General features: G+C 40.3%; 1 protein-coding gene across 4 annotated transcripts; it reads left to right on the top strand.

Moving 5' to 3' along the window:
- cfap65 (cilia and flagella associated protein 65) lies at positions 1-25,117 on the top strand. Of its 4 annotated transcripts, XM_061692848.1 has the most exons (35): positions 1-91; positions 718-782; positions 903-1,075; positions 1,167-1,269; positions 1,359-1,525; positions 3,369-3,577; positions 3,680-3,816; positions 5,136-5,361; positions 5,446-5,714; positions 8,178-8,354; positions 8,468-8,709; positions 8,827-8,983; positions 10,253-10,390; positions 11,229-11,486; positions 11,577-11,716; positions 11,812-11,896; positions 11,997-12,143; positions 12,286-12,451; positions 13,377-13,505; positions 13,614-13,827; positions 13,951-14,079; positions 14,652-14,742; positions 14,836-14,915; positions 15,740-15,806; positions 15,980-16,090; positions 16,342-16,533; positions 16,668-16,811; positions 17,809-17,934; positions 18,068-18,184; positions 18,845-18,964; positions 19,060-19,110; positions 19,196-19,380; positions 19,504-19,632; positions 22,696-23,040; positions 24,193-25,117. In XM_061692848.1, the coding sequence occupies exons 2-35, from the start codon at positions 720-722 to the stop codon at positions 24,311-24,313; spliced, it is 5,208 nt and encodes a 1,735-aa protein (XP_061548832.1). In that variant the 5' UTR covers positions 1-91; positions 718-719; the 3' UTR covers positions 24,314-25,117. The 4 variants fall into 4 exon arrangements, with proteins under 4 accessions (XP_061548832.1, XP_061548833.1, XP_061548834.1 ...); XM_061692849.1 differs by lacking the exon at positions 13,377-13,505; XM_061692850.1 differs by lacking the exons at positions 1-91; positions 718-782; positions 903-1,075; positions 1,167-1,269; positions 1,359-1,525 and having other exon boundaries at positions 3,482-3,573; positions 5,136-5,238; positions 5,550-5,714.
- Positions 25,118-27,600: the final 2,483 nt, after the last annotated feature.

The following is a 27,600-nucleotide window of genomic DNA, read 5'->3' as shown; positions in this document are numbered from 1 at the left end:
CAAATTACCTTACACGGATGTTTTTTTTTTTTAATATATAAAACAAATGGATTAAGTTGTTGCTTTCGCAAAGTTGTCATACTTTAAGAAGGTAAGCGTGTGTCTATCGCAGATGAATATATTCTTATAGCAGTTCAACTGTCAAGTGAGTGAGTGTTAAGAGTCCGCACAATGAAGTGGGAGTTTTTAAATGATGAACAACGAATGTAAAACAAAGCCTTCTGTATTAGGGACGTAGGTGTAGTAATTAAAGATGTATCCAGCGTGTTTGAGGTAGAGAGTGCTAGTTAGCTTGTAGTTAGCTCGCTAGCTCTTAGCAGGCTAGCCATTATTTTCTTTTAATTCATCAGTGCCGTAGTGCGATTTCGCTGAGGTACTTTCTACATAACTGACTTCAAACCCTGCTGTGTTATAAACTACTGTACGTGTCGTCCTCGTGACTCAGCTGCGAACATGTTGAATGTCTGGACGTTAAATTTCTATCAACTTGAAACTTGAAAGGAATGGTTCGCTTGTTTTGTCTGTTTTTTTAAATTTGTTTTCTTTAGTTTTTTTAAAGGGTTGCATTCATGTCACCCAATGCTCGAACGTCGCAGTCGTGTCCCTTGCTGTTTTTTTTCTTTTTAAAAAAAAAATACTAAACAGAAAATTTTCAGTTCGTTTTGTAAATAGGAACATTTAAAACATAACAACACGTCTAATCATCCTTGTTTCCAGTCATGTTAGCTGAATCTGAGGGCCCAAAGCCAACTGGGTCAGAAGCACTGTGGAACAATTTCAGAGTAAGCATCTTTCTAATTGAAACTTTTTTTTTGGGTGTCATGTGCCCATCCATCTTCTAATATAATGTCCTCTCTCTTTTTCCCCATCTTCTATTTCCTCCGAATTACTTCCCCTGGCAGCATCCAGGGACTCAGCTGAAGTGCCAGCGGCGTGCCCCTGTTCAAAGAAACTGCTTCCTGGGACTGGAAACGAAGCCTGAGCTGCTTTGGGAGGACTGGGATGAGGGCAGGGAATTCACAAAATCGCTAACGTTAAAGAACATTGGCCTCAAGCTCCAGAAACTTCAGCTAAGGTCAGTTGTGGTCACGTAAAGCGGAACGCAAACAAGTAAAAGGTAATTGAATACATCCACATGAGTAAATTCTCTCTTTGCTTCCTCTCAGACCTCCAGTGACCAAATTCTTCAGCATCTCCAGTTCCCGGAACATCACGGTGAGCCCAGGGACGACTTTGTCCATACCAGTCACCTTTAGACCTACCCAGAAGGTAATATTGTCAGTCATGCACTGGTGTAACACTCTCTAGCACACAGTCATTTTGATGTGGTCCTATGTAATGTCTTGTTTGTTGGCCAGTGTAAGTACGAGGACAGCATTGAGTTTCAGAGTAAAGATGGCACTTTCCAAGTAATCCTTCAGGCTGTCATTCCCTATGCGGCCCTGGGAGTGCCGGACACTGTACTCCTCCCACTCTGTGCTGTGCATCAGTCTGCTTCTGCTACTTTTCTGTTGAAGAATCTCAGGTAAATGGGAGTGTTTGAAATTGTTGAATTTAATTTTCAAAAAATGTAGCGTAAGCAGGTAAATCTTGTGATTTGCACGTCTGCCTCACACTTCGTTCGATTCTCTGGCTTTCCTGTGTGGAGGTTGCATGTTCTACCTGAGCTTACATGGGTTTCTCTGAGTTCTCTGGCTTCCTCTTACATTCCAAAAACATGCCGCTTAGGTTGATTGAAGACTCTAAATTGGCCACAGGTGGGAATATGAGTGTGAATAGTTGTTTTTCTGCCCTGCGAGTGACAGGTGACCAGTCCAGTGTATACCCAGCCTCTCGCTTAGAGTCGGCTGGAATAGGCTCCAGCACACCTATGACCTAATCAAGACAAGCAGTAAATTTACAACAACAAAAAATTAATGGGTGTAATTTGAACTCATTCACTGCCAGCTGCTTTCAAATCAGATTTCCCAATATTGCCAGCCATTTTAAAGGCTTTTGACCTTTGAGCTTTTAAGATCCACGGAATATTGTTATCTGCGACAATATAAGCACCAAAACTTTGAAAAGAAAGAGTAGACTCTGTTGTTTCACCAGTAAAAAAAAGTTTATTTCTAACTTTTTCCATTCTTTAGGGATGAGCAGTAGAACATGGGTTGGTTTCACCAAAAAACAGTTTTCGCACCAAAACGCTGAGAAAACAAGCTTTTTGTGAAAAGTGTAAAACAGGACAGTGACTTTGAAGCTAATATTTTTTGCTTTTGTAACACCTCAAACTATAAAACAAAAAAACACACAGAAAAACGGTTTTTGATGGCAAACTAATAATTTATTTACAGCTATATAACTAAGAAACGCTGACTCACAACATAGATCGTGATGACTGTCAGTGGCTTTTTTAAATGACGTTCGTCATTTGTATCTATTCTGGTAAAGAACCACGCTTCGTACTGATGTCCACAATCGTTTTATTGCTCGTTCGTCATCGAACATCATGAATACTAAAAACAGCGCAAGTAAGCAATTACAATCACTTCCTTGACACAAGCATTCGATGAATAAACAAAATATAACATACTGTGTGCGCATTATAAATCAGCAGTAGATACATGGAAAATGAGAAGTCCACAACACAATCATATGGGTTCACCTCTTGTGTCGATATCTCTCTTTCCGTCTAGCTCTCTCGCGCCATCTGCATACGTCACCCGAACCAGAAGTGATCATTCACATAAGATTTGTAAAGTAAAGACTTCAACAAGTTTAAACACAAAACCCTGACCATAAAGGTATATATGAGCATATAAATATATACATGTAAATAATAAATTAAAATAGATCTTCTTTTCTCAGGATCACTACCAGACTTTTTACTCCCTAGTGCGACACATACTCTGTTCATACCATTAACATATACTGTACATACTCCGTTTGAGTGTGAGGTGCCTAAACCAATCCAACTTCCAACGTGTTGGCATTTCTTGACTTATCAAGCAGCGATTCACCCACTACTCTTTATCTTCAACTCAAAAGGTGCCCTCAAATCCAAAGCAATGCAACAACCTCATCGACTGGCATCTGTTTGTCATTACAGTGATTTAAAAATGGGCTAAACCCTTCTCCCATGCCTACCTGTTGAAACACGTACTTTTCTAATATATACGTCTGTGGCAGTAAACAAGTGGATTCCAGTTGACGAATATAAACGTCCACAGCAATGAATGAACGAGTGGTGTTTCTGAACAAAATAAATAAATAAATCACACCATCTCTGAAATTGACTTAATTGCCTTACTTTTCTCTGACATTGTCTTAAAAGTGTGTAAACTGTATTGGACTCAGACCTTTCTGTAAATCGTGTTTTCCCACAGCAAACTCGACACTTACTTCCATTGGGAGTGTTCTGAACCCTTTCAAGTGAGTCCAGAGGAAGGTGTGCTGAAGCCCAGCCAGGAGATTCAGCTCATGGTCCTGTTCCAACCACAGCAAGCGCTGTTGTACAACCAACATGCCTATTGTAGCTTTGGAGAGGAAGGACAGAAAGTCGACTGCTGTGCCACAGTGCTTCTTCAGGGAGTGGGTACTGTAATTACGTATGAATACATTTCAAGTGTGTGACTAGATGAGGGCCGCATATCAATCAGTAGAATCATTTACTTCTTGTGTATGCTCTTTTTGAAAGCCAAGTACCCATGTCTTCAACTGAGAAGCCCAAGTTCTAAAGCTGAGAAACAACATGGTGGTCCAGTGCTTAACTTTGGTTCTGTGGCAGTTGGACAAAGTTTACAGAAATGTTTTGACATCTGTAATCCTTCTCATGTGAGTAAGGCTGCATTTACACTGTAGGATCAAGTCCCCAATTCTGATTTAATGCCAATATCAGATTTTTTTTTCGCCATTTCTATTTCAAGTGACATATGTTTACACTGACAGTACACATGCCCAAATGGTAAGTACAGTATATAACTCCACAAGCGTCAACTCCAGGCACAGTGACAATACGGAAGTAAAGAATACATAGATAATAGAAATACAAAATGTTGCATACCATTTTCCGTAATTTCTCATGTATAATGCGCACCCATGTATAATACGCACCCCCAAAGTAGACCTAAAAATTCTGGAAAACCATTCTACCTACGTATAATGCATTTTTACAATACATGATTTTGCTTCTACTCATGATCAAAACAAAGTATTGTCTGTATTTTGTTAGTTTTTTCAAATAATTATTCTGAAGTTAAGCATTTCATTTGAACACATAATACTTTCGTTTTATTTACTTGCTCTTATTTTGAAATACACAGGCCTGCTTTTTTTTCGAAAATGAGAAAACACACAGTTGTGCTCATGTGTGATTACCCAGGCAGAATTTGTAAGATGTGTTCAATTCTTTAAAGAAAACATGAAGGACCAGGTGGAACCCATTTAGTGTTATTTTCATGGGATTCAAATTAAACTGTCACTTATTTCAGAAAAGCTTTATCATTAAATTAAACATAAACATAAAGACCCCGGTCCCGCCTGTGTGGAGTTTGCATGTTCTCCCCGTGCCTGCGTGGGTTTTCTCTAGGCACTCCGGTTTCCTCCCACATCCCAAAAACATGCATTAATTTGAGACTCTAAATTGCCCGTAGGTGTGAATGTGAGTGCGCATGGTTGTTTGTTTGTATGTGCCCTGCAATTGGCTGGCAACCAGTTCAGGGTGTACCCCGCCTCCTGCCCGATGACAGCTGGGATAGGCTCCACCACGCCCGCGGCCCTAGTGAGGAGAAGCGGCTTAGAAAATGGATGGATGGATGGATGGATGAACATAAAGAAATTAATGATGGTTGTTGTTTAGTCATCAGTTGTATTAAAAAAAAGGAAAGAAAAATTCACATTCCTGTCAATATGGGGTGCTGTGTGTACATTAATGAAGAAAAAAATTAACTTAGTTGATTTTAGCAAATGCTTGCAATATAAGAAAGAGTGAAACATTTAAGGGGGTCTCAATACTTTCCGTACCCACTGTATGTGTTGCGTCTTGGATTTGTATCCACATTTGAAAAAGGCCTTATTCCGATCTGATGATATCTGATTCCATGAATTTTTTTCTTTTGGTAATTTATGCTGCGTGTGTCCCTGCTGTCTTCCAGGTTACTGCATTTTTCTCCCTTACCCGACTCTCTGGAGGGGTGCCCTTGTTGGGGACCGAATTCTTCTGTGATGTCAGCAGTGGTAAAGTTGCCCCAGGTGGAAGTATGTCGGCTAAAGTCACCTTTGTGCCTACTGTTGCTGGTTCTGTCTCTGTTGAGTATTTTACTGTAGAATGCAAAGGGGCACTCAACAAAACAGTGCTTAAGCTCATTGGAAACTGTGCAGGTACGATACACAAATGCAATGAAATAAATATTTTTGATCTTTGTTATACATAAATTCATCCATCTATACATTTTTTGTTACCAGGTCCCAAGGTCTCATTTTCTTCATCTGTGGTTGACTTTGGCTGTATTGAAGTGGGAGCCACAGCGTCACAGACAATTGAGATGATCAATTCTTCATTTGTTCAGGCGAATTATCAATGGGACCTTGACTGCGCTGGACACAGTGTGTTCAGCATCCAACCACAATGTGGCACCTTAAATGTGAAGAGCCGTGTAACACTGACTATCTTCTACCGCCCCACTGTGCCTATTGCCCATCACAGAAGCGTGCCTTGTTTTATACTGCACGGGGTAAGGAACTAGTGTTGTTACGGCATCAACATTCTGACTGATATAATACTTGTCCAAAGTACCTTGCTATCTATATTAAAATGATACCATGGCAAAAAAACATCAGTAAAAGCAGTGTAATCATAGGCGGAAAAACCTTGAACCTTAAAATCGTCGTATTTTTATTAAGTCAAAATAATATTAGGCAATGAAGGATATTAATTAAGATTATTATGTATATTTGTGCTGGATAAAGTAATATAAAAAACGGACAGCAGTTCAGTAAAGAAAAAAAAACATTTTCGAGGCTGCTAAGTTTTGTAGCCGTGCTTCAAATAAAATAAATGCTTCAGAGTAGAAGGAGTTTTGTCACAAAAAGTAGATCTGTGAAAACCAGCATACATTTCTCATCTTCTCTGATTTATTGTTCGGACATTTCATAATAGCCTCAGTAGAAAAGTAAAAACTAGAGATGTAAAAACATATGTGTATTGAGTCCTTTGTGTGAAGTCAACCTGTATTTAAATGTACTGTATTAATGAGCAGGTCATGCCATACTTAAAAATACGATCATTTCTTAATATTTTCATGCCCAGTTAGCCTACAGTGGGGCAAAAAAAATATTTAGTCAGCCACCAATTGTGCAAGTTCTCTCACTTAAAAAGATGAGAGAGGCCTGTAATTTCATCATAGGTATACCTCACCTATGAGAGACAAAATGAGGGAAAAAAATCCAGAAAATCAAATTGTCTGATTTTTAATGAATTAATTGGCGACTGGTTAGCAAATCTGCCTCACAGTTCTGGGGATCGAGGTTCAAATCCTATCTCCGCCTGTGTGGAGTTTGCATGTTCTCCCCGTGCCTGCGTGGGTTTTCTCCGGGTACTCCGGTTTCCTCCCACATCCCCAAAACATGCAGGATAGGTTAACTGAAGACTCTGAATTGCCCGTAGGTATGAATGTGAGTGTGAATGGTTGTTTGTCTATATGTGCCTTGCGATGGGGCTGGCGACCAGTTCAGGGTGTACCCCACCTCTCCCCTGGAGATAGCAGGGATAGGCTCCAGCATGCCCGCGACCCGAGGGGAGGATAAGCGGAACGGAAGATGAATGAATGAATAATTGGTAAATTCCCCGGTAATATTAAGTATTTGGTCACCTACAAACAAGCAAGATTTATGGCTCTCACAGAGCTGTAACGTCTTCTTTAAGAGGCTCCTCTGTCCTCCACTACTTGCCTGTATTAATGGCACCTATTTGAACTTGTTATCAGTATACCTAGTGAATGACCTGCAGAGAGCTGGAACCAAAGTAACAAAGTCTACCATCTGTACCACACTACGACACCAGGGACTCAAATCCTGCAGTGCCAGACGTGTCCCCCTGATTAAGCCAGTACATGTCCAGGCCCATCTAAAGTTTAGTAGAGAACATTTGGATGATCCAGAAGAGGACTGGGAGAATGTCATATGGTCAGATTAAACCAAAATAGAACCTTTTGGTAATAACTCAACTTGTCTTGTTTGGAGGAGAAAGAATGCTGCATTATATGCAAAGAACACCATACCTACTGTGAATCATGAGGATGGAAACATCATGCTTTGGGGCTGTTTTTCTGCAAAGGGACCACGACGACTGATCCGTGTAAAGGAAAGAAGAAGTGGGGCCATGTATGGTGAGATCTTGAGTGAAAACCTCCTTCCATCAGCAAGGGCTTTGAAGATGAAATGTGCAATGAAGGAGTGGCTTCGTAAGAAGTATTTCACGGTCCTGGAGTGGCCTAGCCAGTCTCCAGATCTCAACTCCATAGAAAACCTTTGGAGGGTGTTGAAAGTCTGTGTTCCCCAGCGACAGCCCCAAAACATCACTGCTCTAGAGGAGATCTGCAGGGAGCAATGGGCCAAAATACTAGCAACAGTGTGTGAAGAAAACATTTGACCTCTGTCATTGCCAACAAAGGGTATATAACCAACTCTTGTATTATTTTCCACCATAGTTTGCGAATAAATTATTTAAAAATCAGACAATGTGATTTTCTGGATTTTCTCTTTTTTTCCTCTCTCATAGGTGAGGTATACCTATGATGTGGTAGAACTTGCACAATTGGTGGCTGCTTAAATACTTTTTTGCCTCACTGTATATGCTTTTTAGACACTGAATTTGCAAATTCCAAACATGAGTAAAGCAAATTTCATGAGATCAATGTATTATTTTACCTACAGTATAAACATGATCATAATATTCATTAGGAGACCTACATTACTTACGCATTAGCTCACAGTGCAACCGTTGTATTTGTCCCTTCAATTGTACAGTAAACTTCAACTGGGAGTGACAAATAAACAGCTTGAAACAAGCACATTTTGCCTCATATTTGGCGAATGTATCTACAGTGCAACCCTTTAAGGAGCAACAAGGCTGACACATTGGCAAACATTAACATAATCCTCCTACATGAAAATCCACATTCATCTTTCTTTTACAGGAGCCTTTGTTTCTTGACCTGATTGGTACCTGTCACTCAGATATCCAGAAACCAGCTGTACTCACACCAGAACATTTGGGAGATAGTAAAGAGGATTGGTTGGACGTCATTAACGTCCTACTTCCAAACAATAGCACACAACTGGAGCCACAAGCATTCTGCTTATCTGCGGATGAAGTAAAGTGTGGTTCTGCCTGGTTTCCAGCCCGACCCCAAATAATGGAAGTAACATTTCAGTGGCATTTGTACATTGTTTTGCTCAGCCAGCCATTGTCCCTGTTATTTTCTAGAAGTCAAGCCGACAAACCGATAATGTGTCGATTGTAAGGTCAGTCACTCCCAAGGAAGACAATGACCAACCCAGCTCGGCGGAGGAGGATTCACCTGGTTTATCTTCACCCGCTACACGCGTAACAGTGGTGCCCAGTGAGCTGCTGTTTCATCACACCAGATCCTCCTGCTCCTCCATGTCTACTTCATCTGCAACTTCTCAGGGTGTGGCCATCACCAATCACTCTGCTGTGAAACTCACGTAAAGTCACCTACCCCTCTTCTATGTACTCTTGACACGACAGAATTGAACTGGATCTTTTTTCGAAAGTCCAAACCTACTAAAATATTTGTTTTATTCCCTGTGTTTGTTTTATAGCCTGGTGTGGACCAATGCCACAGACTCTCCATTCTCTGTCTCTCCGTCAACAAGTGACCTTTCCCCGCTGAAGTCCACCTCATTCAGAGTGGCATACAATCCTAAGGAACTAAATGTACTCCATGCAGCTCAACTTGAGTGCCTAGCTTTTAAAGTAGTAAGAATTCCTTTAAATGTTTTGCTTGTCTTGTGTAACTTTCTTTCAATAGTGTTACATTTGTGACTGAAAACATGTTCCTTCAATATTACTGGCCTTGGGGGGAGACACCTGGTATATCCATAAAACCATTACTTTTCAGACAAAAAAAAAAACAAACTACGTTTGTTGATCCATTAACATTGTATTGTTAATCCATTAACATTGCATTGTCAAAGAGAGCAAACCTGATAAACACTAGATCAGTAATTTGTAAAAAATAACATACCAACATGGGGATTGACCAATAGTATCAATTTGTGAAAAACTATTAAATTTATCAAATTTGGACATAGTTCTAGGTTTCAGCCTGACACCAACAAATTATATAGTGGTTTCTTGGTAGCACTTTGGTATAGTGGTTAGTATGTTTGCCTTATAGTCAAGAGGTTCCTGGTTCAACTCGCTCTCCCCGTGCTTCCTCCCCAATTGTAGGCTCATTAGAACAGAGCCCACTTTTCCACTTTGCATCATTCCATCTCAGATAAGCTTGGGCCCAGAGAATCCAGTGGCATTTCTGGGTGTTGTTGATATGATGTTGTTGATGGCTTTCGCTTTGCATGATATAATTTTAACTTGCGTTTGTAGATGTAGCGACAAACTATGTTAACTGACAATGGTTTTCTGAAGTGTCCCTGAGCCCACATGGCAATATCCTTTACACAATGATGCATGTTTTTCATGGAGTCCCATCTTGAGTGGTTGGAAGGTCAAGGGCATTCAATGTTGGTTTTCGACCATGCCGCTTTCTCAGAATCTTTTGATGATTTTATGGATGGTAGACGGGGCACACAAATATTCCTGGGTGGGGGTAGATACATATCTGACATATTTTAGTTGTCAGCGGTTATCAATGCTCATTCTGTATTTAATAAGGCTCCCAGCTCACCTTGTCTGTTGACACACCCACCAAGAGCAGTGACAATTCTCCAGTAACGCACAGAGCGAGCTTCCGCACAGAGATGTCTCCTTGCAAGATGTCATTGGATCGCATTTAAAGGGAATTAGAGGAGCTGCTTTGAATGAAGTTGTCTCTGTCCACTCCCACACTGGCGCAGACCACTCTTTTTCCAATATGTTGGCTTTGGCGTTTGCAAAATTATAAATACCCTGTCTAACCCGCCTCTGTACAGATTTACACCACCCACCGCGTTGGAAAAACGCTGGTCACGAACATAGAGCCCCAGTATGTCCTAATTTATTGTTTTTGACTAACCCTTTCCTGTTTAGGTGCAGCAAAGTCAGTCTTGTGAAAATGAGGAACAGATATGTCCACCTTGGTGTGTCATTGTCCGAGTCATCGGCCATTCTTTTGAGGATGGCAAAGAGCACATGTACCCTCACTGCTCTCTTGAGCCAAATAATGTGGTAAGCATGACAACCTGAAACTACCACAAATTTAAAGTCTTACGTTTCCTTCCTAATACATACAGTGGATGTAAAAAGTCTCGACAAAATTGAGACCAAAATTATTTCAAAGCTTGTTCTTCCATTAATGCCCTATAAGATGTACAACTTAATTGAAATGTTTTTCAAACTTTTTGAGAGGGGGAGTAAAAATAACCAAATGAAATCATGTGGTTGCACAAGTGTACACACCATCTTTTTAATGTCATGTGGCTGTATTCGGAATTAACCAATCACCTTCAAACTCAACTTTTTTGCTTTTAGCAGAAGCCTAAAAGTTTTGTGCTAGCACATTTCCTACATGTGTTTGGGAGACTTTGTTATTGTCCACTAAAACCAATATTTTTTTTTAGGCATAATTCCAAGAGGTACTTTTGGCACAAACACAACACTGCTCTTCACCAAAAGAACACCATACCTACAGTGAAGCGTGGTGGTCGCAGCATCATTCTTTGCAGCTGCTTTTCTTCCGGTGGAACTGGGAGCCCTGCCACATCCCAGTTATAGAGGGAGTGCACACTTTATACAACCATATTATCTCAGTTGTTTATTTTTACTTCTGCTTTTGAAAAGAACAAACTTTTTTTTTTCAATTGGGTTGTACAGGTTATTGGTCACATTAACTGTAGAAAATGTTTTGAAATTATTTATCTTTGTTTTATTTTTTTATATGACGAAAACCTGGCATTTGAACATGGGTGTGTAGACTTTTTATATCCACTGTAAATGCCATTGGTGTTTTAAATGGTATGCCTCATCATCTCTGATAATAAACTCTTGAATATTACATTGCTTGTAGGTATTCACGGGCCTTAGTGTTCGATCCAGTCAGACATTGCTCCTCCACAATAACGGAGAGCACCCCCTCACTTTCTTTCGGAACTTAAACGACAGCTTGGACCCCACCTTGGAAGCAACGGTGTCAGTAGTGCCAAGGTGTGGCTTGCTCTTGCCTGGGCATCATCAAATCCTCACCGTCATAACTACTCCTAAAGAAGACCATCCTAAAGAGGGAATTAAGCTGCGCCTTCAACTCAATTCCGGCATACACACAAAGGTACAAATACAGACCTGCCCAATTTACATCAAGTTTTACCCACAAAGCTTTTTTTTATGGAATGTGTGATTTGCTTTGTGTGTGCTGTAGGAAATTACAGTTTTCAGCATATTGGAAAAGGTTAGTGTGTCACTTGCAGGAGGCGGTAGTTTATATTTCCAAGATACAGCTGTGGGCTCACCCACCCAGCAGACTCACCTCATCAGGAACGTCTGCTGCATACCTCTAAGGTTAGTTTGTCTGCACTGTCATGGCTGCTCTTCTGTCATTTTTGTATTGTGACATCATTTTATAATTTCTAATTTCGCTCACCACGGTGTCATAGCTTCCAATGGAACATTCGGGAGTCTGACCAGGAGCTCATCTCCGTTCAACCAAAAGCTGGTGAACTGCAAGCCAATGAAAGTGCGGTATGAGACATAGTTCTGTATTAAATTATTTACAGACCTTTCAGATGTGTTGGTTGTTGTTTTTTCCCTTATAATTCTTTGGACTGTTTTGACATCACAGCAGCAGCAATGGTCCTTCAATCCAAGGGAAGAGAAAACATATGTCCTTCAACCTACTCTCACCTTCTGGCCAATCCAGGACCCCAATTATGAAAAGTCTATCCTTACGCTCAAAATAGTGGGAAAAGGCGCCAGAGGCTTCATACAGGTGTGACTCTCTATATATTGATCCATCTTGTTCGATCACAAGCGTTGAGTCTGTGTATTGTAAGCATTAGGCTGTTAGAAAGTGCAGTGATACTTGCATATGAGCACAGATGTGGATCTATAATTTTATGTTTCCAACTCAGGCAGTTAAAGACGTTCTAGACATGGAAGACACTCTGGTTGGACGTTCTCAGTCAATTCATGTTCCTCTGATGAACAACAGTACTTGCTCCATCTCCTTCGTTGTCTCCGTTAAACAGACGCTACAAGATGAGCAACTTCATCAGGACCCTATACCGGCAACAATTGGTATTCCTTAGTGCAGTGATTCCCAACCTTTGTTGAGCCAAGGCACATATTAAGAGAAATCTCACAGCACACCAGCAGACAAAAATGTTAAAAAAAAAGTATACTGTATGTATTGAACTGATGATGATCTCATCTCAATTTATTTACACATTTCCTCACTCGTGACTTCTTGACCTTTTTAATTTGAACACAAAGCTATTACTCTATTGTCTGAGTGGCAACAGGTGGATACACAGGTGGATTGGGCCTTCTGCCATCTAGTGCAATGGTTCTCGAACTTTTTACACCAAGTACCACTTGAAAAAAAATACTTAGCTCTCAAATTAACACCATAATGACCAACATTAAAATACACTAACATATTAGAAATAGAAGTGTAAATGTATTGTACTGTTCTTAAAAGTTAAATACAACTGAACTGGATTTGAAAAATCTACTGTACAGGTACTTGAAAAGTAAAAAATGTACTGTAATGGATTTTCTTGTTTTTAAAGAGGATGAATGCATAGCTGCAAGCTTCATTCTGAGTTTGATTATATTGCATGTTTTAAATATTACAAATGGTATTTGTATTTAAAAGAGTTTTTCGCACACCACTAGTGGTACTCGTACCACACTTTGAGGAATCACTTATCCAGTGGAGTACCATTTAATTGTTCTGTCTGTCATTATAATACATTCATGGTATGGCATGGATAGATGAATAAAGATAAATTATGTGTAGTAAATACATAATTTCCAGACCAATTTATTGAAGTTGGATTATTTGCCATGGCACTCCTGATGATCTCTCACGGCTTAAACATTAGTGGTTGAGAATCGCTGCCTTGGTACCTTAGTGTCCGTTCATGTACGTCTCCATGTTGTGAATGAGTACAAGTAGAGTTGCCCATGATACTAACTGTATCAGGTTCGATCTGCCCAGCCCTGCAACTTGATTGTGAAGGGGGAACCGTGGCCTCGCACTCTGCATTCATGCTCCGAGCCACATTTAGGCCGGATCGACAAGCACAGTATGGGTGGACCATCAATTACCAGACACAGAATTTCAGTGGTATATCCAGAAAACACACACCTCAAAGAACCACAGTTCTTGTTTTTTTTATTTTTATTTTTTTTAGCTCATTTACTTTCCTTATCTGTCCATCTTTTGTCCTCCCAGGCATGCCGTTGTCCCCTCCCCAACCAGTGTGTGAAGTGCGCGGCAAAGGTGTATTCCCCACCCTGCAGGTGACCGACGTGTCTAGTGGCGGCGTTGTGGCTTGGCTCAGGAAGACATACGTTTGGAAACTCCTGTCAGTGGACAGCCTCAATGGGCAGCTGGTCTGCATGCCTTCCCCTGTGGAGCACAGTTACAGAAGCCCAAGACGGCATAGGTGAAGCACAGATAATATGCATAAGATGATTCTTTAAGTTTGAATGTGTTTTGTTTGTTGTTTGTTTTTCAAATCTGTATTTGATTTACATTGTCACGGTGCGGTTCTTTTTTCCGTTTCTAGTATGCGCACGTACCCAACGATCCTAATCAAAGCCATGCTGGATTTGAACTTCAGTGCAGCTCCCGTGAAATCAAAACCTTCAACTTTTGGATTGGTGCTTTATAATCCTGGCAGCATCCCTGTAGAGTGGTAAGTTTTAAAGCAAAACACTAGTACTATAAATTTCAATATAATTTTAAAAATGTACTCATGTATTAAAACAGCAATTTTATTTGCATTCGCATTCGCTTACAGCCTTAAGATTTGTGTTTGCCAATGTGTCGGCTGCTTGGTTCAAAATGTTGCCGCTCGCCTCTTAACTGGAACATGTAAGAGGGAACACATAACTCTGATTCGGGCCTCCCTCCACTGGCAGCCTGTGGACTTTATAGTTCATTTGAATATTATTTTATTTGTTTTTAAATCTTTAAATGTTCTTAATGTCACCTCTCTGACCTACTCCATCCCAATGCATCCCAATGCTCCTGCCTAGTGCTTCAGGTCAGCTTACCAGCTGTTTCTGGAGGTTTGAGGGGTAGTGAGACCGTTTCCTGTTGCTTGTCCCAAAGTTTGGAACGGCCTCACTCTGCACATTAGACAAGCCTTCTTACTGTCCATTTTTCAACATTTGTCTTAAAACGTCTTTGAATTTGAAAGTTGTCTTAAAACCCTAAGCAAATGTGTACCAGTTTACTTCTGATTTGCGTCTTCTTTAAATTTAGGACCTTCTTGTTTCCAGACGACCAACAAGTAGACTTTAAGCACTGGAGCCATGGAGAAGAGTTATATCACAATGAGCTAGAGCAGATGCAGGCATGCCATCATTCCTCTTTTTAATATATGAAGGATATTCATATGTATGAATTAACTGAGTTAATTTTGAACTTTTCCACCTGAAATTTGCAGGTTGTGGAACTTTTTAGCATTTCTCCCCTTTCAGGAACTCTGCTTTCTGGCCAGCAGAAGTCAGTACAGCTCAGCTACAGGTCAGATATTATCGCGAAGAGCAGTGATTCTCAAACTATGGGTCTGTGCGCTGTAGCTTGGGTTTCTGTAAAGTACCTAAGTTGCAATCAGTGATGAAGTTGTATCATTTAAAAAAAAAAAAAAGTGTGCATCTAAATATGGGGACTGGCATGCTAATGAAACAAACACACAAAACCAATTATTACTCCCCCCCTACCTTAGCTTGAGGCCAAATAAAGGCTCTTATGTGATTGTGACATTTTCGAGAAAAAAAGCCCTTTTTTAATATAGTATGATCTTTTAGACAATTACGGCACCATTTCCAATAAAAATGGCACAATATGAGAACAAAGTTTTTTTATTCACTTGTTAAAATGTGACTTTCATTCCTTGTTAAACTTTTGACTTTAATACAATAATGTGTACTGTATGACAACTTCATTTTGGGAAAAAGTACCACATTATTCTCATAAGATTATGACTTTTTATCCAGAGAAAATGTATTTGTTTTTGTAAAGAATTAAAAAAAATTCTGATAACCGTGCAACTTTCTCTCCATTTTTTTTTCATTTCTTATTGTAATGTTGTGACTTTTTTCTTGCACAAGGCAATTTTTTTCTTCCCATGGCATTTATGGGTACACATGTTCGTTATGTGTAATTGGTGTTAGGATTATGAAGGGGTCCATGGATACAAATGTATGAGAACCACTGGGTATGTAACTCACCTGTAAAGAGTTATAGAGCAATTATGATGATCTTATTATGTTGATCTTTGAATCAACCAGTCAATAAACAGAATGGCAGATATGTGATTAGGCCTTAAAATAATGTGCCTTTTACAGCCACACTGTTGCTGGGACACATCAGTTGCCAATCATATTGAAAATCTTCCATGGCAGAGAGATCTTGGTAAGTTACAGCTCCCCAAAAAATCATTTTTATATCTTGTATTTACTTAGATAGGACAACAATTAAGTAATGCAACAACCTGATTTGCTTGCTAATAATTACCTCTTCTAACTTGCTGTACCTGTACTAGTAAACATGTGTTAGTTAACAAATTGCCAATTTGTTCCTGACAGCTGCACTTCCAAGGGGTGACAGTGGAGCAAGAGAGACCACATCTGTACTTTTTATCCAGGCATCATGTTTTCACTCCTATAAAGATTGGGGGTTTAACCCCTCCAATACAGGTGGGCCTTTAAATGTTTGGCGCACTATGGGCTTGTGAGCTTATTAACACAGTGCTCCCCCAGTACAGCACGACTCATTGTTGGGTTTTTCACCTATTGCGGCTGGGCCTGGAACGTGTCCCTAGCCATAAACGGGGGTTCACTGTCCACTGAAGCAGCCTTCCCCCGTTACCTGTTGTTTACCTTGTTGCTTTGTTTGCATTCTGAAAATGCGCATGATAATGCCATATTTGTCTTTGTTTGTGCCATAGACGTATGAACTTTACAATGGCGGCGATGTTCCTGTCCATTACGAAGTGGACGCAGGTGTGCTGTCACAGCTACAAGAAAACCATTTTAACCAACCGCTGCTCTGTTGCCTCAACCCAGTGGGAGTCGCCCTACCTGGGAAGATGGCAAAGCTGGAATTCATTTTCTCCCCATTGGAGGCCAAGATGCATAGTGTATGTATAAAGTCATTCACTTTGTCTCCTCTGCTGTCCCTTCTTCCCTATTTTGACAATTGTAATGTAAGGTTATTTTTATTTATCTATCAGCTCTCGAATATTGCCTGTCTTTTGTGTATTGTTTTTCCCAGATGGATGTTCCCATTCACGTCCGACATGGGGAAACTACAGTAGTGAGGTTCGATGGTTGCGGCTTGGGTACTCAAATAGATGTGTTCCCAAGCAGTGATACCAAACCTGTGCCCTGTGTGCGGAGGATACCCCTCCCCGGGCAGGTGAGAATGGAGAAATTACCATGAAGCACACTCTATAGACACACCATCTTCGTCGCTGTCTGGCAGAAACCACGCATGTCCGTCCATCCATCCATTCATCGATTTTCTGTTCCATTTATCCTCACAAGGGTCGCACGCATGCTGGAGCCTATCCCAGCTATCTTTGGGCGAGAGGCGGTGGTCGCCAGCCAATCGCAGGGCACATATAAAAGCATTCACACTCACATTCACACTTATGAGCAAGTTAGAGTCTTCAATCAACCTACCATGCATGTTTTCTGGATGTGGGAGGAAACCAGAGTGCCCGGAGAAAACCCACACAGGCTTGGGGAGAACATGCAAACTCCACACAGGCGAGGCCAGGATTTAAAATGTATCTAATTTAAAATGTTGAAAATAGCTTAAAAAAACTATTACCTTTCATTACACTTGAACTGTCTGACAAGTGTTGTTAAACTAAACTAAACAAAACTAAACGGCTCTTCCCCTCACTCTGCGCGAGTCGCGGCATTTTGTTGCCTCATGATTGTAAGTGGATGTTTTTTTAGAAAATAATGAGTAAAAATAGTTAGGATAGATAGATTTGAGTGGCTATTGAACATCTGTCGAAGGAGCTGAAACATGCCATTTGGAGAAGCACCTTTCAAACCTGAGACAGCTGGAGCAGTTTTCTCCATTTTGTTCCAGAGTGGGTCAAAATACCTGCTGAGTGGTCCAGAAGTCTCACTGAAACTTTACAGTGATTGCCTCAAAAGGTTGTGCAACAAAATATTAAGGGTACCATCATTTTTGTCCAGGACTCTTGCATGAATTTTTTTTGAAAATAATTTCGTTTAACCAAAATTCAAAATTTTTCATTTTCATTGGTTAATTTTCATTAAATTTGTATTTATTATTATTTATGTTGGATTTAAGTTATTTCTGCGACCACTAAATAAATACTCTAAAGGTGTGTGTGTGTGTGTGTGTGTGTGTGTGTGTGTGTGTGTGTGTGTAGAATGCATTCCTGTCGGAGGACAATATCTCTCTCGGTGACATCCCGGTGTGCTCACAATCTTCAAGAGTCTTCTTCCTCACTAATGTGTCCTTAAAGGAAATCCTCTATAAATGGTGCTTGACTCAGGTGAGGGTACCACAGCTACAGCAAGAACTGTATCACAGTAAAAATATGTGTATAGCAATGATTCCTGTTATGACATATTTATTCATTTATATTTATTCTTATGTGTTCCACGTGTGTTTTGTATTGGTTTAAGGTGATCCGGATACATCCTAAACAAGGCCTTCTACATCCAGGAGAAAGCATCTTTTGTGTGCTAACCTTCACGGCAACAGACTACCCCACTATTTATCATCTCGACATCATCTGTCAGGTAACCCCCACCCATAAATCACTGTTGCAGGTTTCGAACTGTGTTGTGCAACCTATGGTCCTTTTCCCCTCAACTTGTAAACCATATAGCATTTGAGTATCATTATTATTATTATTATTAGTAGTAGTAGTAGTAATATTCCCTTGAATTTATGAAATGCTAAAAATATGGAGTTGTGGAGTTTGCATGCTCTCCCCGTGCCTGCGTGGGTTTTCTCCAGGCACTCCGGTTTCCTCCCACATCCCAAAAACATGCATTAATTGGAGACTCTAAATTGCCGTAGGCATGACTGTGAGTGCGAATGGTTGTTTGTTTGTATGTGCCCTGCGATTGGCTGGCAACCAGTTCAGGGTGTACCCCGCCTCCTGCCCGATGACAGCTGGGATAGGCTCCAGCACGCCCGCGACCCTAGTGAGGAGAAGCGACTCAGAAAATGGATGGATGGAATATTTTATTTTTAGCCTATTCTGTACAGTGAGCTTTATTATTATTATTATTATTATTATTATTATTATTTATGTAACAGTATTTTTTTTATTTAGCCACATTGCTCTCTTGTTTAGATTGAAATATTTTTTCATTTAGTAGTTGTATTTATTATTAAGATTTTTTTGTTGTGCGTCTTATTCTGTTGACTGTTTTTCCTCCCACTCCTTCCAGCTGACACAGCAGGCCGCACTGACTCAATATTCTGAGGCTCTGCAGCATTGGGAGCAGAAACGAGATCAGCAGCAAAATGAATTCACCATCACAGAGCGGGACCTTGCAGAAAGCCAAAAAGTTCTGAACGATAAGATCTTACCTCAGATTCCCTACATCCTCCAAATCAATGACAGGGATGAAGTGACAGTCGTTTCCCTCTTTGTTTTTCATAGGTTCCTGCAGCTGCTACTCAAATGAAAGGGCCACCACTGGGCAAATACAAGGTGACTGATAGCGTCAAGCATTATTTCCCATCCAGATGTGCCTGTAAAGTGTCTATATAAAAGATGATTTTCTCTTTTCCTTCAGACTCTTCCACCTATTTGTAGCAGATTAGCACGAGCAGAGCAGCGGGCTCAGTGTGAAGCTGTAAAAGTGTGGAAACGGCCGACCCCGCCTGAACCTACGCTGCTACATCTGGAGGTGACGGCGCGCTCCTATCATTCGCAGGAATATCTCAGATACTTCCCTGACCCCTTCAATAATCGCTTTAGGTAAACAATTGAACCTTTTCAAGAGGGATAACATGTTCAGGTGCCTCTCAATGAATTTGAATATCAGAGAAAACTTCATTTATTCCAGTTGTTAAAATCAATAACTGAAACTCATGCCTCTAGGTGCTTCCACTCCATCAAGCCTTTGAGACCTCAAATATGGTCGGACGCGCTCCTCCAAGAAGGGCGCCCTTCGCAGACACTGGGCCCCGAGCGACACTTCCTCCAGCATGTTATCTCTTCTCTGATCAGGTTAAGTGTTCATTGAGAAGCTCTATCCTGAGCTAGATGTTTGATGCTTTTATTCTTGAATTCAGACTCAATAACACATTTTGTAGCTTGTTCAGGTGGAGTGCTTCATATATTTGTTTTGCGATTCACCTTGCTGCTGTTTTTTTCTCAGCAATCAAACTCTATTTTTAAGAGCAGTAGTTCTCAAGCTTTTCACACCAAGTACCACCTACAAATATACTTAGCGCGCCATAATGACTAGCGACATTAAAATTCAGTTCTGTTTTCATCAAAACGAGGCTGAATTTTTATCTGTAAAAAGTACATTTACCTTAAGAATTTCAGCAGCATTGAGGTTCCTGAAAAGCTTGATTATTCAGAAATGGAAGAAGTATGGAACCACCAGGACCCTTCCTAGATCTGGCCGTCCGACCGAGCTGAGTAACCGGGGAAGAAGGGCCTTGGTCAGAGAGGTGAACAAGAACACTATGGTCACTAAGGTGGAGCTTCAGTGTTCCCTTGCGGAGATAGGACTACCATCCAGAAGGTCAACCATTGCTAACGCACTCCACCAATCAGGCCTTTATGGTAGAATGGCCAGACGGAAGCCACTTCTCACTAAAAGGTACATGGCAGCCCGCTTGGAGTTTGCCAAAAGGTAGCTTGAAGATTTGCAGAACTGCAGAAACTGGTCTGATGAAACCAAAATAGAACTTTTTGGCTTGAATTGCAAGCGTCATATCTGGGGAAGAAGAGGCACTGCTCATCACCTGGCTAACACCATCCCTACGGTGAAGCATGGTGGTGGCAGCATCATGCTGTGGGGCTGTTTTCTCCTGCAGGAACTGGGCGACAAGTCCGCATAGAAGGTGAGATGATGCCAAATACAGAGAAATTCTTCAAGAAAACCTGCTCCAGAGTGCTTTGGAACTCAGACTAGGCCGTCGATTCACCTTCCAACACGACAATGACCCAAAGCACGCAAGCCAAGATAACAAAGGAGTGGTTTCAGGAGCAGCCTGTGAATGTCCTTGAGTGGCCCAGCCAGAGCCCGAACTTGAATCCAATCGAACATCTCTGGAAAGACCTAAAAATGGCTTTCCACCGACGCTGCCCATCCAACATGACTGACCTTGAGAGGATGTGCAGAGAAGAATGGGAGAAAATGCCCCAAAATAGTTGTGCCAAGCTCATAGAGACATACCCAAGAAGACGAGGCTGTGATTGCTGCCATAGGTGCTTCAACAATATATTAAGCAAAGGGTGTGAATACTTATAGTGGGGCCACCAATTGTGCAAGTTCTCCCACTAAAAACGATGAGAGAGGCCTCTAATTTTCATCATAGGTATACCTCACACAGAGACAAAATGAGAAAAAAAAACAATCCAGAAAATCACATTGTCTGAATAATTTATTAGCAAATTATGATGTAAAATTAGTATTTGGTGAATAACAAAAGTTCATCTCAATACTTTGTTATATACCCTTTGTTGGCAATGGCAGAGGTCAAACGTTTTTTTGTTAAGTCTTCACAAGGTTTTCACACACTGTTGCTGGTATTTTGGCCCATTCCTCCATGCAGATCTCCTCTAGAGCCAGTGATGTTTGGGGGCTGTCGCTGGGCAACACAGACTTTCTACTCTCTCCAAAGATTTTCTATGGGGTTGAGATCTGGAGACTGGCTAGGCCCCTCCAGGACCTTGAAATCACTCAAAATCTCACGATACATGGCCCCATTCATTCTTTCCTTTACACGGATCAGTCGTCCTGGTTCCTTTTCAGAAAAACAGCCCCCAAAGGATGATGTTTCCACCCCCATGCTTCACAGTAGGTATGGTGTTGTTTGGATGCAACGCAGCATTCTTTCTCCTCCAAACACGATAAGTTGAGTTTTTACCAAAAAGTTGTATTTTGGTTTCATCTGACGATATGACATTCTCCCAGTCCTCTTCTGAATCATCCAAATGCTCTCTACCAAACTTTAGACGGGCCTGGACATGTACTGGCTTAAGCAGGGGGACACGTCTGGCACTGCAGGATTTGAGTCCCTGGTGTCGTAGTGTGGTACTGATGGTAGACTTTGTTACTTTGGTTCCAGCTCTTTGACAGCTCTTTGGTCTTGGCCATAGTGGAGTTTGGAGTGTGACTGTTTGAGGTTGTGGACTGGTGTCCTATATACTGATAACGAGTTCAAACAGGTGCCATTAATACAGGTAACGAGTTGAGGAGAGAGGAGCCTCTTAAAGAAGAAGTTACAGGTCTCTGAGAGCCAGAAATCTTGCTTGTTTGTAGGTGACCAAATACTTATTTTCCAACATAATTTGCTAATAAATTCTTTAAAAATCAGACAGTGTGATTTTCTGGATTATTTTTTCTTCTTCTCATTTTGTCTCTCATAGGTGAGGTATACCTATGATGAAAATTACAGGCCTCTCTCTTCTTTTTAAGTGGGAAAAGTTGCACAATTGGTGGTTGAATAAATACATTTTTGCCCCACTGTATGTACCTATTATTTTTGAATGTTTAAATTTTTTATAAATTTACACAAATGTCTGAAAATATGTTTTTACTTTTTTCATTGTAGGATATTTTATGTAGATTTGTTTTTAAAGAAAACTATACTCAAAGCAGCTTTAGAATAAGTCTGTAACAGCAAAATGTGGATAACGTGAAGGGGTGTGAATACTTTCCGGTGGCACTGTAAATAATGATGCAATTAAAATCTGTGACACATATTCATTAAATACAAATTGTACCTAAAGACATGTTTGAAAACAAGCAGTTCTAAACAATGTAATGCAAATGTATTGTACCTAAAAGTTAAACAACTGAAATGTACTAAACAAATGTACTGCAATGGATTAAAAAACACAAAAACAAAAAGCCACTGTAACGATATGTACAGTTTGAACATTTAATTTATTGATTTGTTTGCATACCACTAGAGAGAGCTAGAGTACCACACTTTTGAGAATCACTGTGACCTAAGAAATTCCAGTTCCTCTTTTTAGGTTGATCTTGTTAGTTTAGGAGTTTACGAATTCAGGACATGACTGTGTGTTTCTTCATTTCATTCTTCCTAGGAGCATACTGGATGATGACGCCTTTACCCGCTCTCTGCTTACTCTGGCATCCAAACCCCTTTTCTACAAACCTAAAGTCATCTTCTCCACTCCTTCGCCAATACCCCAACCTCTGATTGGCTTGGAAGAGACAAATCCCGAACTTCACGTTCGCGCTGACAGCTTGGGAACGGCGGCAGGCTCCGGGGCGAAGCTGAAAATGCCGCCGCGCGCTGAACGCATACCGCTGGCCGTGTTCAATGATATATTACTCAACACCCTCCAGAATGTGATGGTGGAGGCAGTCAGAGGAGATCTGGACCTCACGGAGCATCACAGAGTATCCTCACCAAATGTCTCTGTCAGGTGACGACACACGCATACACACACACACACACACACACTTACAGATTTGGCTCCCTTAGTTGCATTCAAGGAGACATGCAGTGGTGCCTTGAGATACTAGTGACCTGACTTAAGAATTTTGCAACATACAGTACGAGCCGTCGTTAAGACAATTTTTTACTTTGGCTTGATGGCAAAAAAAAAAAAAAAGAGATACGATCGCTGTACAGTGACAGTGAACTCAATTCAACTCACTTCACAACAACCAGCAGTTAGAGTTAGAGATGAAGAACAATATTCTCAAAAAAGAGATTTCAAGCTATTTATTGCCACTCACAGTTGAAGTTTACTCTAAAACTTAAGATAAAACAAAGACTATTTCCTGTTTTTTTTTGTATTTTAAACAACGACATAGCTTTCCCTAAAGTCTGTGTCGCTTAATGCCAATAAGTAATGCAAAACACCATGGACGGGCTAACAAATAGCAACACATGTAGGCAGATAATATTTAACACCACTCACAGGCATACATTCTTTATACTCCCCGAAGAACAACTGATTTAACTGCGACTTACTGAGTAGTTGTGAACAGCCCCTTAACGTATATCCATTTGTCTGTATTATACTGCTCCCTGGTGGCCAAATTGCACACACTAGAAGGAGTCAGGGAACAGAAGCACAAAACTATGACAAAAGTGTCTCATTATGTCATTAAGGTATGTTTGAAGTGCAATATATTTTCATTGTGTTCATTTTTGGGGGGGTCACTGGAGCAGATTAATGGCATTTGTATTCATTTCAATTAAGTGTTTTGAGTTACAAATTAAACTTGTATCTCAAGGCACCACTGTTTTATGCATTTTTTTTCACCATTTAAAAGGGTTTCTACTTGGCTTTGATGTAGTGTTTCACCCATCTGTCTCCGCACTGCAAATGAATGGTGCTTGCGTGACGCCACCATCGGCAAATTTAACCGTACGACATACCCCAAAAGATTTACTTGGTGTTTTAATTTCATTCTTGATGGGTGAGCAGGCACTCACGAGACCCAGCTCTTTTGTGTACACACAATTAAAAAATAAAGTACATTTTTCAAAGTATCTCCTCTTTAAATCAAAACGTCTTCTTAACACTAACAAAATGTAAATGTTAAGACGATGTCTCTTCATCTAGATCCAGGAGGTACCCCATTGCCAAAGTCAAGAAGGATGACAAGGAGACAATCCAGAACAAAGCAACACAGGCTGATTTAGAAGCCTCGCCATCAACAGAATATCACACAGACACGTGTTAAATATTTTAGTATCGGCCCTAGCCACTATGGCACCCTAAGTCAAATTTTATATGGTGTCCCCCTCCATCAACGATTTACATAAGCTTACAAAAAGTCAAATAGCGATAGTTTCTAACATAGCTTTTCATTTATAAGATAACATGCCACAAAATTTTAAACAGAACATTTTCTTCATTTCATTACTGTGTCTTTACTGACAAACAAATCATGCGAGTAACTTGCTGTTGCGATACCTAATGGGACAAACCAAAAGTAGCAACAACTTGATCTCTCTTTCTCCCATTTACCTTCAATTTTTGTCTTTTGCTCCTGTGTTCTGAGTCATTGGGCCATTTTGACATGTTTCCAATGTTCTCTGGGGTCACATCAATAAATTTGCCTTCAGCAAAAGAAGGGAGTATTTGCTGTTATCATTTGTAATAATATGAATTCAGCATTTCTTTAAATTTGAATCTATTTCCAAGTTAAAAGTTGTCAAGTTATTGGAAATGTGTGCACCTTCCCCACTTGAAAGAGACTGATGCAGATTCAGTGATGGAAGATTTCATCTGGATTCTACTCAGTGACCGAGAAACATTTTCCTTTTGTCTCATTTCATTTTAATCTAATTATATTGACAGTGATCCCACCCCGCATGAGGCATTAGCTAAGCCCACCCTATGGGCGGACTGGCCCTGTATCAACTTTGGTGTTTCTGTGCAAATATGCAATTCCAACCATCTGACTTATTCAAACTGGTCCAAACAAACTATTCAATTGAATCATGTGGGACAATTTTATTATGATGATCTTCAAACATAACAACAAAACACACATTGCATGATCTGTATATTTTAATCGTAATCAATGCACATGTAGTAAATAAAAAGTTTCATTTCTCACTCAAATATTTCAGGGTTTCATAATTGTTAGGAGTTGGAGTACCTTCATAAAAACGCTGCAGCACTGATTCACGCACGTGTTTACACGTGCTGCCATCTGGTGGCAACACAGGAGCACTTCATTCCAACTTGACTGTACAGTACGAGTCCTCGGTGAAAAACGTTTATTATTATTATTTTTAATGAATTGATTTTACTTAACATTTATTTAGCCGGTCGGGGGGGGGGGGGGCTACTCAATGAGTTGAAATCTATGTTTTACAAATGGGTCCTTGTCGTCACAATGGTGCGCAATGGACTAGTTTCTGCAAAAGGCATATCGTCACACTGCACAAGAAGGCACGCTCAGTTACCGCCGTGCTAACCGTTTTCATTTATCTGTTTTATATTTACGCCCGAGAAAAAGTATTTTTCAGACAAATATTTACTGTACAGTATGGCGTTACTGCGGTGTTATTAATAGAATACAGCACGACGGAACAGAACTCTGTCGTAAACCGAGAAAGTCGTGGATATATCACCTTCGTCGTTCTATGCGGCCAGTAGTCACTCGGGAAGCGAATATTAACTGCCAGAGAATATTCATTGAACAATATGCCCATTCAGTATTGTGAGAGTACCCAGGACAGGGCTACAATTTAAAGCGGCCACTAGGTGGCGACCACTGCAAACAAACTGGTAATTGCCATTGACGTTCATGTTTTTCTGTTGCCTTTGCCCACGCTGCAAAACTCATTTTGTGGTTTATTTCTCATCGGTCGCATTAGGGTAACTGATTAAAATGGAAATCTCATTGTCTTTTATGAAGAACCGAATTGTCCTTTTGAGTAAGGCAGACAAAGGGGCAGGTCATTCATTCTGTTCTGCAGTCTTAGCTTGCAACATGTATCAGTTCCTTCAGCCCACCTGCATAGTTTTGCATAGTTTTCTCACTTTGATGTGTAAGAACATCAAACAAAATATATGTCCAAGATAACCAAAAGTAAACATAGCACACGTGTTGTTGTTTGTTTTCAAACCTATTCAAAGCTACTTGGCCCTGTATGAAAACGTAGTTAAAAGTCCAGACTTGAATTTGATTCAAGCTTAAAAAATGATGTGCTAATAAATTGAATTTGGTCATGCTGTGGCATGACCTTAAAAAGGCCGTTCATGCCAGAAAACCCTCCATTTTTTTGCTGAATTCAAACAACTGCGCAAGGAAGAGTGGGCCAAAATATCTCCACAGAGATATTGCCAGTTTTAGAAAACGCTTGATTTCAGTTGGCCCAACCAGTTATTAGCCTTAAGGGGCTGTTACTTTTTACCACACTAAAAGGTAGCTTCGAATAAATTCCCCCTAAATAAATAATATCATCATTTAAACTGCATTCTGTGGTTACTTGGGCTATCTTTGGTATTTACATTTGTTTGATGATCTTAAACGTTTAAGTGAAGAAATTAACAATGGGGCAATACTTTTTCACAGCACTGTATAGTGAAATAATGATCTTTTCTCAATTTACTGACAAATTTATATATATGGACCTGCTTAGTTAAACACACACTGTAGCTTTTTCTTCTGTTGTATGAATCGCATCACGTAAATACACGGTAATTATACCTTTGACCTGTAGCTACATGGTGCTGGCATAGCTAAATGATCAAAAATACATTATTTGTAGTAATACCTTTCAAACCAATTAAGTAAAATTGGATGATTTCCTGTGTTGCAGTGAAGCTGGAAAATAACTGTATCCAACTGATCCATATTTATGCATAATTTAAATTTCCTTGCTGTCTATTGTTACTGTTATCTTGTAAAAGAAACAGAAAGATATCCTAAAACCTAAACAGGCCTAGTTAAACTTCTTTTTCTGTCTTTGCGTAGCGATTACATCACAAAACTGAACCATGCATACGCATTTGCAAGGCACTTTCGAATATGTTCGGTTTTAGGACATCATATGCAATCCTTTTAAAGCTTTGAATCTTCGTTACAAGACTGTCATTTGGACCACCTGTTCCTTCCTTTGCTTCTCTGCTTCTCGACACTTAACATCATGTAGCACTATTAATTATTTCCACCAATCATCTCTTCCCCACATGCACCGTGTGACATGTGCTGATTGTGGAAGAATTTCATCAGCGTGGCTTTTGAGCGGCGTTCCCAGGGACGACCGCGGCCCGTTTCAACATTTTAGGGCTGTCATGTGTTTCTGCTTCAGATCTAATTAGAGCCGTCACATAAAATATCAGCTCGGATGGGATTCCTAATCATTTTTGATCATAATCGCCTGGGAATTTGTTTTGTGGATTTGGCAGCGGAGACCCTACATTCCCCCCCCCCCCCCTCCCTTTTGTGGAAAGCAAAGGGGCACATGTGGAGTTAAGAGTAAAAGAAAGTGAAGGAGAATTCTATCCAGA

This window comes from Phycodurus eques, chromosome 12 (genome assembly GCF_024500275.1).
Source record: "Phycodurus eques isolate BA_2022a chromosome 12, UOR_Pequ_1.1, whole genome shotgun sequence".
In the NCBI taxonomy this organism is placed as follows: Eukaryota; Metazoa; Chordata; class Actinopteri; order Syngnathiformes; family Syngnathidae; genus Phycodurus; species Phycodurus eques.
Note: the sequence above shows the minus strand (reverse complement) of the source record. Positions and strands in the feature narration are given on the sequence as shown.

Excerpts from the sequence above, each read along its gene's own strand:
- cfap65 (XM_061692848.1), top strand. The coding sequence starts at position 720 with ATGTTAGCTGAATCTGAGGGCCCAAAGCCAACTGGGTCAGAAGCACTG. Across the intron at positions 3,578-3,679 it reads AGTGCTTCTTCAGGGAGTGG|CCAAGTACCCATGTCTTCAA; the intron begins GTACTGTAATTA and ends TCTTTTTGAAAG. Across the intron at positions 18,965-19,059 it reads ACCTTGCAGAAAGCCAAAAA|GTTCCTGCAGCTGCTACTCA; the intron begins GTTCTGAACGAT and ends TGTTTTTCATAG.